The 13,686-nt window shown below is 48.5% G+C and overlaps 1 protein-coding gene across 1 annotated transcript in view; it reads right to left on the reverse strand.

Moving 5' to 3' along the window:
- Nucleotides 1–4,132: 4,132 nt before the first annotated feature.
- Nucleotides 4,133–13,686, reverse strand: part of Tmem163 (transmembrane protein 163) — a 173,344-nt gene continuing 163,790 nt past the window's right edge. The window contains exons 6-8 of the mRNA NM_001110763.2: nucleotides 12,489–12,600; nucleotides 7,827–7,968; nucleotides 4,133–4,737 (exon numbers count right to left, since the gene is read on the reverse strand). Of these exons, the coding sequence (NP_001104233.2) occupies nucleotides 4,677–4,737; nucleotides 7,827–7,968; nucleotides 12,489–12,600 (315 nt within the window). The 3' untranslated portion in view covers nucleotides 4,133–4,676. The remainder of the gene's footprint in view (nucleotides 4,738–7,826; nucleotides 7,969–12,488; nucleotides 12,601–13,686) is intronic.

Genomic DNA, 13,686 nt, shown 5'->3' on the forward strand with positions numbered 1-13,686 from the left:
CTCCTTGAATTAGAGTTTAATTTTTAACTCCGCTATGACACAGTAATAGAATCTTCCATTTGTTTAAGGGAAAGAGGGAACAACTAAATTTACATTCTCCTCTGCTGCCCCCTGCTGGACAGGGTGGCTCCCAGCAGGCTGGTTACCTCTGCCACATTCCCATCCTATCCAAGATTAATCCCATGGCTGGTCCCTAAAAATTAAATAGATCTACCACCACCACCCCCAGAGGAGCCATATGAAACCCAACGGCAGGGATTTTGACCGCTTTCAAAAGTGGACTCCCTGGTCACTTAAATACCAGTTTGCTGGTATTTTTTTCTTGTGGCTTTAGCCTCTACCCTGGTAGAACAACTGTGGGCGAGTTGCCAGTGTGGGATGAAGAGGTTTGCTTTCCAATTCCTCTCCCTTCTCGGCCGACCAGTGACTTTACAGTTCACGGGATTAAAGCGTTGCATTTACCTTTCTCAGAGCTTCCCCAACCCCACACACACACACACACACACACACACACACACCACCCATGGGACACATGCTGGTGTGGTGGGTAGTTGCCCGTGGAAGGCAGCATGGGTAGGAGGTACACAGGGAGCATCGCGTGAGAGCGGGCCAGGAGTGTGAACACAGGTCTGCAGCACCCACGGGAGCCGGAATGCAGCAGATACGGAAAGAAGTTTATTTGCTTAGAGCCCAGTCCACGTATTAAAGAAAATGGCGTAACCACAACGCCAAAGGACATGGTGACATCCCTTCCACTGTCGCTCCTGTCACAACCTTGATGTTAGGTTCCTGGCCGTTCACGTCTGTGTCTTCAGATGGATCCTTTTTCTACTGTCACTTCTAGGGTTAAGTCACAGGATCCTGCAAATGAAGTGTCACTGTCCCCGAGTTTACTGTACAAGGCAAAGAAAGGACACTACTTTGTTTTCCTGTGTTGTAGAGAAACTAGGGAGAACTTTATTTTTCAATAAACTTTTCTCGTGTGACAGGTGGTAGTGATTTGGGGGAGCTGTGGCTTAAAGCTACATTTCAAGGTAACCAGCACACTCACTTGCAGAGGTTCTGCTGAAGCAGTGGGGGTAGGGCCTGGGGAAGGAGAGCCGAGGTCACAAGGGGCTTGCAATGCATGTATGAGGACCTGGCTCCAGCCCTCAGAATCCACTTTTCAGGAAGGCAGGTGTGGTGGCACATGCTTGAAAGCCCAGTTCTCTGTTAGAGAGAACATGGTTAGCATGCATGCCGGGCACACACAAGAACCAGAGCTTGATCCCCAGAACCCAGGTAAACAGCCCAAGCAGTAGTCCCAGCCCCGGAGATGTGAAGACAGGTGGATCCTTGGGGCTCGATGCTCGGCCTGCCCAGCCAAAGCAGCAAGCTCAAGGCTGGTGAGAGACTCTGGAATAAGGTGGACAGAAGGACACCTGAAATTGACCGGTAGCCTCCATGTGTGTGCAAACACACGCGCGCGCGCGCACACACACACACACACGCACACTCGCGCACGGCTACCCCCAACTCTGTACCCTCATTGATACTAAACAAAGTATTCTTTCCCTCTTCCCTTCACACTGAAGAGAACTGAACTAGAAGATGAACTCATTTTTTTTCCTTCAGAGATGCTTCTGGCTGTACCATGCACTTAAATGCTCATCCAAGTGAAACAGTAAAAGGCCGAGCACCATCATTCGTCAGAGAGAAAGGAAGTGGCCTGGAGCCAGGGGTCAGTGGGCCGTGGAACTGCCCCGGATCCATCAGCAGGGGTTGGCGAGGCTCAAAGCCCTGCGGTTGATTCCCAGCACCAAGTAAATGTTGCACGTGGCACTGCGGACCTGCAGCCCCACACCCAGGCAGTGGCAGGAGGACCAGGTGCTCTCTGAAACCAGGGACAGTCACAACCACCTGAAGCTCAACTCCCTGAACTCCATGTCTGTTGGCTACAAGGAAGGGTGCAGGCACATTTATGGAACCCGTGTTCTCCCGGGCAAAGTGGGAGGCCCCCTAGTGTCCTTCTGGAAAGTCATTTGGACCAAAGTTCCTGACTACAATTGTGTGTCTCTTGGTCGAAGTTCTTGGGTCAGAAATATTTCGGAGAACTAGGGAGATGGCCCAACAGCTAGGAGCACTTGTTTTGCAAGCACGAGGATCAGAGTTCAAATCCCCAGCATCCAAGCAGGGCATGACTGCTTGTGCCTATAACCCCGAAGAGCTGTGGGAGACAAAGCCAGGAGAACTTCTGGACTTTCTGATCGCCAGCCTAGCTCCAGGTTCAGAGAGAGATTCTGTCCTCAGGGAGTAAGATGCTTATAAAAGCGTACACACACACACACACACACACACACACACACACACGCACGCACGCACACACACGTACACGCATACACATGCACACACACACACGCACACAGAGAGAGAGAGAGAGAAAGGCATTAACACATATGCATACACACATGTACACACGTACACATTCATACGTGCACACAAGCACATGTTCACATACACAAATACACATGCATACACACACGAACACACACAGAGACATTAACACATATGCATACACACATGTATACACATACACATTCTACATACATGCACACAAGCACATGTTCACACACACACAGAGAAAGACATTAATACATGCATACACACATGTACACACGTACACATTCATACATGCACATAAGCACATGTTCACACACACAAATACACATGCATACACACACACGAACACACACACACAGACATTAACACATGCATACACACATGTATATACATACACATTCATACATACATGCACACAAGCACATGTTCACACACACACACGTGTTTTAGATCCTGTAACTTTCTGGATTTTGGAGCTCTTGTCTCCTTGAGTCAGCTTTGGAATGGAACCCAAACTGAACAGGAAACTCACTCATATTTCTCTGTATGCCATACCCATGGCCTAAAGACCATTCACACCATATTTTTAATGGGCCTCTGTTTTCACTGCACCTGTCACGCAAGGCCAGGTGCGAACCTTTCTGTTTTGTGCCACCATGTTGGTGCACATTTCCGAAGCCTTTTGGATGTTGATCTGAGAATTCAGGACGTTCAGCCTGTACCTTTCCCTTTGGAAGCACCATGTGAAAGGAGACATCAAAATCTCGGTAAACCTGGAGGTCTGCCATCCCTCTGCCCAGACAATGCCTACCTCCAGTGTCTCCAGCAGCACCCTGTGACTGTGTGGTCAACTGCAGTGAACCTGGGCTCCCCTCTGGAGACTACAGACCCCACACCAACAGTCCGAGGTGTTACATCATTGTCACCAGTCACCACCAATGCCTGCCTTCAGCCCCAACAGAAAACCTACCTGCTGGAGACGGGGACATGACTCAGTGGACAAAATGTTTGCTGCACAAGCATGAAGACCTGACTTCAGAGCCACAGCACCCACATAAAAGCCACTTATGATGGTATGCAGTGTAACCCCAATACTGGGAGAACACGATAAACAGATTCCCAAGACCCACAAGCTAGCTGAATCAGCAAGCTCTATTTGGGTGAAGGACTATTTAATAAATAAATTAATAAATTAATGGGCTCCACATGTGAACACAGAGGAAAGTGTACAGACACACACACACACACAGAGAGAGAGAGAGAGAGAGAGAGAGAGAGAGAGAGTGCCCACAATATATACTCCCTACATGTTGGCACACAGGCTAACAGCTCTCAAACACAACCTCCCCATACTGTACAAATGGTAAAGGTCTTTACAGGCCTGACATGGCTGCCCATGTGGGCAGTACTGTGAAGCTACAGAGCATGGTGTAATGCGGGACGCGTCTACAGCACTTATATCTAATGTTACATAGACTGAAGACATCTTGTTCCTTCTGAAGGAGTGACCCACGTCTCACAGACTGAGGTACTGTGACCAGCATATAGAGATATGCAGACTCAGGTGATGATTATAATTATTTATTACAAATAAATGTATAGAGTTTCACATCTCTCAAAAATGGTTCCTGGGTTTTTACGGATGTGCAGGTTCTGAACGTGAAAGAAAGGGCTGTGTGCTTACGTAGCTTGTCCATGCAGAGCTCATGTCACTAAACACTTCAGAAAATAGAATGGTCTCCTTCTGAACAAATCTGTTTAGTGTTGGGATTAGTAAAAGTGTATGAAACGGGTTGGTAGAAGTTAGGAAGTGCTTTACTGATGAGATCTGCTAGAGTGTGAATCTAGAGGTGACTCGGCCATATGTGCCAGGAGGAGGTGACCCGGTCAGTTACAATCTATATTTGTCTGACAGCAAGCACCATAGGTGGCTTCCTGTCAAGCAGAGACCCTAGCCTGCTTCCGAGAACTGTTTGACTCCAAGAAATGAAAATGTCATTTCCGGCTCAAGATTGGGAAGCATGGGAGCCACTTCCGGCTCCACACTGGGAAGCGTGGCGGCCCCTCCCATGGGCAACATCATCCTAACGTGTTTGATGGTGGACGACTGGGTGAGAATGTAGGGCAGGTCCAGCCTCCAGGCAGACCTCATCCCGTGATGACAGACTCTATGAACGAAAACTTCCCAAAATGAAACTGGATGTGCGGTTGAATGTTGGCACCATCTGCCTGCGTGGAAACCTCGTCAAGTGACGCTCTTCACCAGGGGGCAGTCCCTGCCGCCCTTCCTGCTGCCTTCACTCAAACATTTCATAATGACGCGTCTGTCTCACTCTGGGCACCATGTCGATGAGGAGCCTGCAGAAACAGAGAACGGATCACCTCAGCACCAGTATTGCTTGGGAAAACTGAGCTCTGTGTGTGTGTGTGTGTGTGTGTGTGTGTGTGTGTGTGTGTGTGTGTGTGTGTGTGTGTGTGTGCGCGCTTTCTCATGTTTGCAGGTGGGAGGGGGGACACACATGTAAGTATGTGACCCTGTGGAAACCAGATAACTGTACCCCTCTTTCCTTGGGGGGAGTTATCCACCTTGATTTTCTGTGACAGGGTCTCTCGGTTACACCAGGAACTCACCAAATAGGTTAGGCAGGCTGGCCATACCAAATTACGTACCAAAACTGGCTGGCCAGCATGCCCCAGGGGCTTCCTGTCTCTGCCTCTCCAGCCCTGGAATTACATGTGCGAGCTACTACACCTGGCTTTTTTTTTTCTTTTTTAATGTGGATTACAGGGATCAAACTCTAATAACTGTTCTTTCCCACCTAAGCTACCCATGAGTCTTAGCTGTGACTTTTTCTGCCCACGTACCACACCCCTGTCCCTTCATGAAGCATACACCTCAATGGCTTCCTATATGTACATGAAGCTGTGTGGTCATCCACACTGTCTCAATTCCAGAATATTCTTATCATCCCCCATGCGCACTAATAGACACACCCATTTTTCTTCCACACCTTTTCCCAGACAACCAAAGGTCTACTTTGAGACATTATGAGTGTATCCTGGAAATTTCATAGAAAAATGCATATAGCATTTTGAATAAGAACGTTATTCATTTGGCACATTAGAAACCCACCCACATCATAAGGTATATTGACACTTCATTCATTTGGATGAATAATAGTCCACTGAATGGATATACCATATCTATCCCTTTCTCAGCCAATGGTGAGGGGGCAGGGTTCTAGTCCTGTGTATATATGAGCAGAGCTGCTGTGAGGATCCACATAGAACTTTTGACATTTGTGTCTGAAATCACTGGGCCAAACAGTAACTGCATGCTTAACATTGAGCAGCTGCTAAGTCCTTTTCCAAATCAGCACCACTGTGCGCATCCCCTCGCAAACATATCCGAGGCTCACAGTTCTTGCCAACACTTGTAACTGTCTCTGAGTTTGAGGACAATACCCTAGTGGAAGCCAGGAAGTACTAAACTTTTAAAAGCACAGCACCTTGACAGGAATGGTGCTCTCAAAGGACAAATCCAGCCTAAGGACCATATCCAGGGACTGCCAGTGTGCTATTTCTTCAGTAAGTGAACACCATACCAACATAGCTTTGCCCTCACTCCAGGGTGGCCCTTTGCATGGAATAGGGTCTCTTCACATTGATTGATTGATTGATTGATTGACTGACTGACTGACTGACTGACTGATTGTTTATATAACATACCACAGTACAACTATGGAGGTCAGTTCTCTCCTACCTTCAACCATATGGTTCCTGAGGATTAACCCCAGGTTACCAGGTTTGGCCGAAAGCACCATTACCCACTGAGCCATCTCACAGGCCCCAGGAGTGGTTCCTTTTGTAAATGTCTAGTGTTGCCTCAGCCTGGACCTCCTCTGATTCCAAACAGCACACATGGGCATCAGATGGCAAGAAGGATGCTCAGATGACACTCAGCTGGACATCACAAAGACATGCATTATAGCACTCTACAGATGAAGGCAGGAGGATCAGAAGTTCAAATTCAGCCTTGGCTACATAGTGAGTTTGAGGCCAGCCTGGGCTACCTGACATCCTGTCTTAGTAGAGCAGAAGCAGCAGCAGCAGCAGCAGCAGTAGGAAGAAGAAGAAGGAGGAGGGGGGGGAGGTGGGGGGGAGGAGGAGGGGGAGGGGAGGAGGAGGGGGAGGAGGAGGAGGAGAACTTTGAGCCCACAGTACAGAGGAAAAAAGGGAACTAATTACTGGATAAAAAGAAGGAAGAAGTAAGTGAGTGTCTGGAGTGTAAGAGCCTTCGGTCTCCTTCCAGAAACCCAGCTTCATTTCTAGAAGGGCATCCCCCAAGGAAGGCTTTGCCTTAGGCACAGCCTTTTCCTATCTCTCAGAAAAGGTCAGTACTATGCAACGTGTCCTCTGAGCACAACTGACACCTTGGCCAAGTGGCTCCAGTGACCCATAGGCATCCCTCCAGGGCTGGTCTGCTGGCGTTCCCTCTGAGAAGGATGGGGTAGGGATGGACCATCAGACTCTCCTGAGATACCAGCCACACACTACCGCACCCCACACTCCAACCAGCTGCAGCTAACTATGCCCCAGCAGGTCCTGTGGCCTCAGCGGCTGCTAGAGTACATAAAGTGTGGAAGACTAACCACCAACTGTCCCATAGATACAGCCATGAGGAAGTTGTCATCTACAGCAGGGTAAGCCATTTTGATGAGGAGGCCATGTGTGGGTCACCCCCTGAGCCAGTTAGTTGGTCGGATGTTTTGTTTTGTCAACTTGACACCAACTGGGGTCATCTGAGAAGAGGTCTTCAGATTAACCTGTAGGTAAGTGTGGGGGTGGGGGTCGTTTCTAGATTCATGATTAATGTGGGATGGCCCAGCCCACTGTAGGCATGCTATCCATCCTCAGAAGGTGGTTTGAGGATGTATAAGACAGCAGGATAAGCAGGCCATGAGGAGCAAGCCAGTAAGCAGCATCCCTCCATGGCCTCTGCTTCAGTCCCTGCCTCCAGGTTCCTGCTTTGAGTTCCTGCCCTGATCGCCTTCATTGATGGACAGTGACAGAGATGTGCGAGATTCAATAAACCTTTCCTCCCCAGGTTGCTTTTGGTCCTATTGTCTATTACAGCTACCAAAAGCCAACCACACCCCTGTACATAGCCCTCCATCCACCCTCTGTAAATAAGCCCAATACCGTGCACCACGCAGGACATGGGTGGGCTCGTTACTATGTTCTTTAGTGCCCTACTGGGGTAAAGACATGTTTGCTCACATTTCCCCAAGAAACATAAGCGTAGTATTCATGATCCTGGGACATAAAGGAGTAAGATGTGAAACCTTGCTTTCATTTCTCGACTGGAAACAGGGTGAGAGGAAATGGGGTTTTCAGACCATCCCTGCACCCTTGGTGATCCAAGACTAAGAAAAAAAGAGTCATACTTGACCCCGTAGGCAAAGATGGTGAGACCGATCAGGACACCGATGCTGCCGTCCAGGTACCAGACTGCTGCATTGTGTTTGAACACTTCCGCACTTAGAAGGATAGAGAAGCCCATCACTCCCCCAACAAGGGAGTTGAACCCTGCAAAACAACAAGAGGGATGGCACAGTGATCTGAGGCAGGCATTTCATTGTCTGTACTGTGAGGTCTACAGACCACAGACAAGTACACTAGGCCTTCATTCTGTAGAAGGAATGTGTGCATGTGCACAAACACACACACACACACACACACACACACACGGAGTTATTGATCTGTTCATTGAGTTAACCCTCAATCTAAATACCATTCAAACAGCTGGCTCAGGAGGAATTTGAGGTTCAGTGTCCTTAGTGTAGGAAAACTCCCACCCACTATACCCAGAGAGCAACAAAAATGAAGGAAAACCAGAGCCCAAGGGAAAAACTAAATGGAATGGCCCAGCTGCCTTTGCTTCCTCTGCCTGTAGTCTTCCTGCTAGAGATGAGACAGAAGGCAGACCCCCATCTCCAGAGAAAGGCTGTGCACCTACTCACTCCTCAGACCACAGATTCTCTGAATGAATTGACTTAAGATTTATTTCTATGGGCTAGGGACATAGCTCAGATGGTCCTCATTCCCAGTATTGATGCTAAACCAGACATGGCGGCATAGGTCTGTGAGTCTGTGGTCTTGGCATTTCTATAGCAAGAGGGAACGTGGAAACAGATAATCCCTTGAACCTACAGGAAGCCCTTCTTGTCTGGGCCTTCCCATGCATGCTGCTTCCCCCTATATACACCCCAGTAGAAGACACAGAACCCACATGTTTGCTCTTTACCACACCTGTCTCCTCATCCTTACAGTGTTTCTCTCCACAGTTCTATTCTCTCTGGCATAGATTTCTGTTACTTTTTATTTTACCATCTCTCTTCTACTAGAAACCTAAGCTGGGGAAAGAAGCATTGTTCCTTTCCTTGTTGTCTCCCACATCCAAGAACAGGGTGATAATATCCTTGGAGTAACTAATCAATTATCACAGAAGGTGGAGGAGGGATGGGGGCGTGAGGTGTGACCTTAGCTGGTCCTAGAGAGGTGCCCTCTCCTTGCTGCCTAGCTCTGAAAAGGAGAGAAGCAGAAGTTCCACATTTAGCCACTAGATGTCCACATAGTTCCACTGAGCCAGCCCTCAACCGGTCAGCACCACGGACAGCCCTGTGCTGCCGCCAACTCACTGCCTTAGCCTAACCCTTACTGGAGGTGACCTTGGTTTTCCTTGCCTTTCCTGGCTCCTGATGTCTTCTCTTTGACAAACGCAGGGACTAGAGACTATTTCCAGTCTTCCCTGCCACTTCCCTCTGTGTGTGTGTGTGTGTGTGTGTGTGTGTGTGTGTGTGTGTGTGTGTGTGTGTGTGTGTGTGTATGTGTGTGCATGTGTGGTCATGTCAGACAGACAGACACAAAAAGAGACAGATGGAGAAACAGAGAGACAAAGAGAAACAGAAAGGCAGAGTCAGACAGACAGACAGACAGACAGACAGACAGACAGGCAGGCAGGCAAGAGAAAATGTCGCCCTCAGCCGTCATCCGTATATCACATTCTACCTTGTTTTCAGAGTCCAGGTCACTGAACCTGAGTCTGGCTGGCCTGAAGCTCATCCACCTCTGCCTATACTGGCATCACAGGGTTGTATCACTGCTATGTCAAGGTTTTCTCCAGTTGGATTCTCCAGGTGAATGAAATTCGGGTCCCGAAGGTGCTGGAGCCCCACTACACACACATCAGTCTCCAACAGTCACTTACAGTTGCAGGCTTGTGCCCTCCCTTCTAACCCCGGGGCTGTTATGAGGGGAGAAAGCCCTATAGTTGGCTTGACAGCACAGAATGGCTGAAGCTGTGTTGACTTGAGAGGCCACCGGCCTGACTATAAGGACTATATTGAAATCTGTGTAGTTAATGTAATTAAATCCATGTAGACCATTCTGATAAGGGTTCGCATAGAGGTTTTGGGTGTTTTAAGTTGGATGGGAATGATCCATCCAATGAGGGTTCCCTGGCTCCTGCAGCCTGTCAGCCTCTACTTGAAACTTGAAACACCAGGGCCACCTCTCACATACTTCTGCCTTACTTTCTAGTCACTCCTTCCTCGGGGCTACTTTACTTTATCCTTATACCCCAGACTGTCCTCACACTCTTGTACCCCAGGCTGTCCTCACACTCTTGTACCCCAGGCTGTCCTCACACTCTTGTACCACAGGCTGTCCTCATACTCTTGTAGCCCAGGCTGTCCTCGTACTCACCCAGGATGACCTTGAACTCATCCTCTGTACTCCTTCAGAGTACTGGGATTCTAGATGAGCGCTACCATGCCCAATTTTCTAGGTACCCAGATCTTCACTCACTTAGACAGGCATTCTACCAACAGAGCCACACTTCTGACTCTGTCCTGAGGACACACTTGCATAGTCACTGAATATCTAGAGAAATAAACCAACTGGGCCAAGACCAACTGAGCATCATGAAGATGCCTGGCAGCTTTCCATGACCCCACCTCCACCAGCTGCTGCCCTTCTTCCCTGAAGACCTGCTTCTTTGCTGTTAAGACACGTAACCTACACACACACACACACACACACACACACACACACACACACACACACACACATCAACCCTGTGGAGACAGGTAAGGGGCTGTTGAGCCTAGTATAAGAGGTCTCTAGAACATTGCTTCCTGTCTCTTTTTGGGAACAAAGATTCTTGGCTCTGCCTCAGCCAGAGGAACAGCCTGCAGGGCATGCATCAAAACGAAGGGAAAATTTGGGTGGGATGAGAAGAGAAAGAAGCCCCTCTCCCCAGGCATCTGGCTAAAACTTCCTAATGGTGCAACCCTTCCTCATGCTGTGGACCCCCAACCATAAAATTATTTTTGCTGCTATTCATCACTGTAATTTTACTACTGTTATGACCATAACATAAATATCTTATATGCAGGATAACGAATATGTGACCCATGTCGGGTCGTGACCCACAGGTTAAGAACCACTGGGCTAAAGCCTTTCACCAGCAGAGAAACAAGAATCCCAGTATAATTAAGTTCTCTCCCTTCCTAGCTATGCCTGGAATTTTCTGGGTATCTCACCAGACACCCCATGATCAGGGAAAGGACACTGAAATACTCAGCACAGTAATGGGGGGGGCGGAGGTGCAGTGAAGCCTAAACCCAGATCTGAGTATTGAACAGCTCTGAGGTTAAGGGGAATCACTCCTACCAGCACAAAGCACATCAGTCCAGGGAGATGAGGTCATGCCCTGTGGTGGTCCTTGTCAACTTGACACAGTCTAGCATCAGTGGGCAAGGGGGTCTCAATGAGGGATGGTCTGGATCAGGTTGCCCTGTGGGATTGTGGAGAATTGTTCCTGTTGACTTAGCTCTTGTGGGAAGAATGCCTGAAAGGGAATGGCACCACTCCCTGGATTGGGCACGGAGCTGCAGAGTGTAGAGAAAGCTAGCTCATCTCTAACAAGCATGTGTGCATTCATTCTCTCTGCCCTTGGTTATGCATGTGTAGTGATAAACTGCTTCGAATTCCTGCCTTGGCTTCCTTGACTGGAGCATAAGCCAAATGAACTCTTTCTCCCCCTAGGTTGGCTTTTATCTGGACATTTTATCACAGACATCGTCTTTACGATCATGGGCAGGTCTGGGGGACTGTGGACTCCACAGACAGGCTTCAGGCTTCCTCACAGTGGAGGTGGGGAGAGCAGAAGGCATACAGAACCAGACCTCTGCAAGCCAGTAGAGCTTGGGAGACTGACGGGCCATCTTGGCAATGAATGACTGTGGAACTTCATGTACTGCCCTTACCCCAGAAGCCCAGCATACAGTTTTGACTACCCTGGGACACCTGCCCCAGGCACTGGGTGGCGAAACCTGGATGAGGGAGGCACAGAACCCATAGCTTAGAGACAGCAAGATCCCACCAGGCTCTGTGTTCATCTGATTTAAGAACCTGGGCCACAGCTATGTCCCCCAGAGAAAGACCCAGTCTCAACCTCCGATCCATTTTGTCTGGTGTTTTATTTGGTTCTTGAGGCAGGGTCTCATGTAGCCTGCACCCACCTGGAACTTACTATGAAACCAAGGATAACCTTGAACTTATGGCCCCCTCCTGCCTCCACCTCCGTAGTGCTGGGATGTCAGGTGTGCACCACTACACCCGCATGATGCCCTACTGAGCCTCAACCCCCAAGACTTGTACATAAGCACTATAAACTGGGTTATGCTCCCAGCTCTGTCTCTTTCCTTAATAAAATACAGGCACACACCTGTAATCCCAACTCACAGGAATCTAGGACAGGAGACGAGAAAGTGCAGGGTCAGCCTGAGCTACATGCAAGACTTTGGGTCTCAGGGAACCAAAAGGAACCCGGACATTTCTGCTCTATTTTATTTCGCTTAACTCAGGGTGGTGGACACCAGCTCCAAGTATTATGAAGTAAGCAGTTTGGGGAATAGGAGTGGGGACAGGTGGATCCCCTCATTGTTGAGTTCATCTGCAAGACGTCAGCATCTAACAGCATCCAGGCGGGGCCTTTCCTGTCTCTGAGCTCATCTCAAACAATGTATGCCTGAACCACTCACCATCCGTGATGAGAGCTCTGCTTGTCAGGACCTTCCCCAGCATGAACTTCAACACAGCCAGGACGCTGCAAAGGATCCCACTTAAAATGGAGACGCTGAACAGGAAATCGTCCTAGAAGAGAACAGTCCAGATTTTGACACGTTATCTCTTGCTAGAACAATCACCTCAAGACCCTGAGTCATAACCAACAGCTTTGGGCATGGTGCACATAACCAGTCAGGCAAGCTGCCACCAGGTGGCAGTATAGTTCAAGTGTTACTGGAGTTAAGAAAAGATTATTAAAAGCAGCCAGACTAATATTTACAAAGCCATTGTGTATTCCCTCCCTTCTTACTATTCCACTAAAACACACAGCAATCATTGATTGTCAACAGGGTTGGTCTTAGTGCCAAGAACGATGTCTAGGTAGGATTCTACAGATAATTCACAAAACAGCCAATTGAGAATTGTAGGGCCACATCGCTGCCCAAGAATCCTTTCCCACAGAACCAACTGGATTGGCCACAGGATCATTTTTAGCCAGAGATACTTAAAATCCTGTGGGCTTTTTTTTTCCATTCACACAATTGAGATTTCAAAGATAGTCTTCAAGGTGAGAAAAAATGGTGCCTAAAAATAGTTCACTGTTGACGTGATTTTAACACTGCCTGTAGGTGATGCGTTAACGTTTGCAAGCAAATGGGTGAGTCACTTGTGCAAAGCTGGTGTCTTCATTGCTATCTCCTGACATCAGGCCCCTCGAGATCTCTTTTGTGCTCCCACGCGCTGCTCCCCTGAGACACAGCCTCCAGGTTCTCCCGAATTAAAATGCACTTGCCAGCAGAAATCCAATGCGGTAGCAGATATCCACAGAGAAATAAGATCTTCTCAAAGCATTTTATTAATAAATTTGCTATCCCAGTGACAGACGCAGGGACAAAGGAGACAGCTTGGTTTTCCAGGCCTACGACTGAACTAAACCGTTTAGAAAATCGCCTCTCTGTTGGACTTGGGGTTTCTGTACAACGTTAGAGCATTGCTTCCACACCCACTAATGGCAGAGGTGGCTCTGAGTGCATGAGCTCACAAATTCCCGTCCGCTCTTTCATGCAGAAGGGTCAATGAGACCCAGGCCGCCAGCTCTCCTTGAACCTGAGTTGAACCTGGAGGCTCAAAACTAGCAGATATAACATAGGAAAAGGGAAACTGAGGCTGCTG

This window comes from Rattus norvegicus, chromosome 13 (genome assembly GCF_036323735.1).
Source record: "Rattus norvegicus strain BN/NHsdMcwi chromosome 13, GRCr8, whole genome shotgun sequence".
NCBI lineage: Eukaryota > Metazoa > Chordata > Mammalia > Rodentia > Muridae > Rattus > Rattus norvegicus.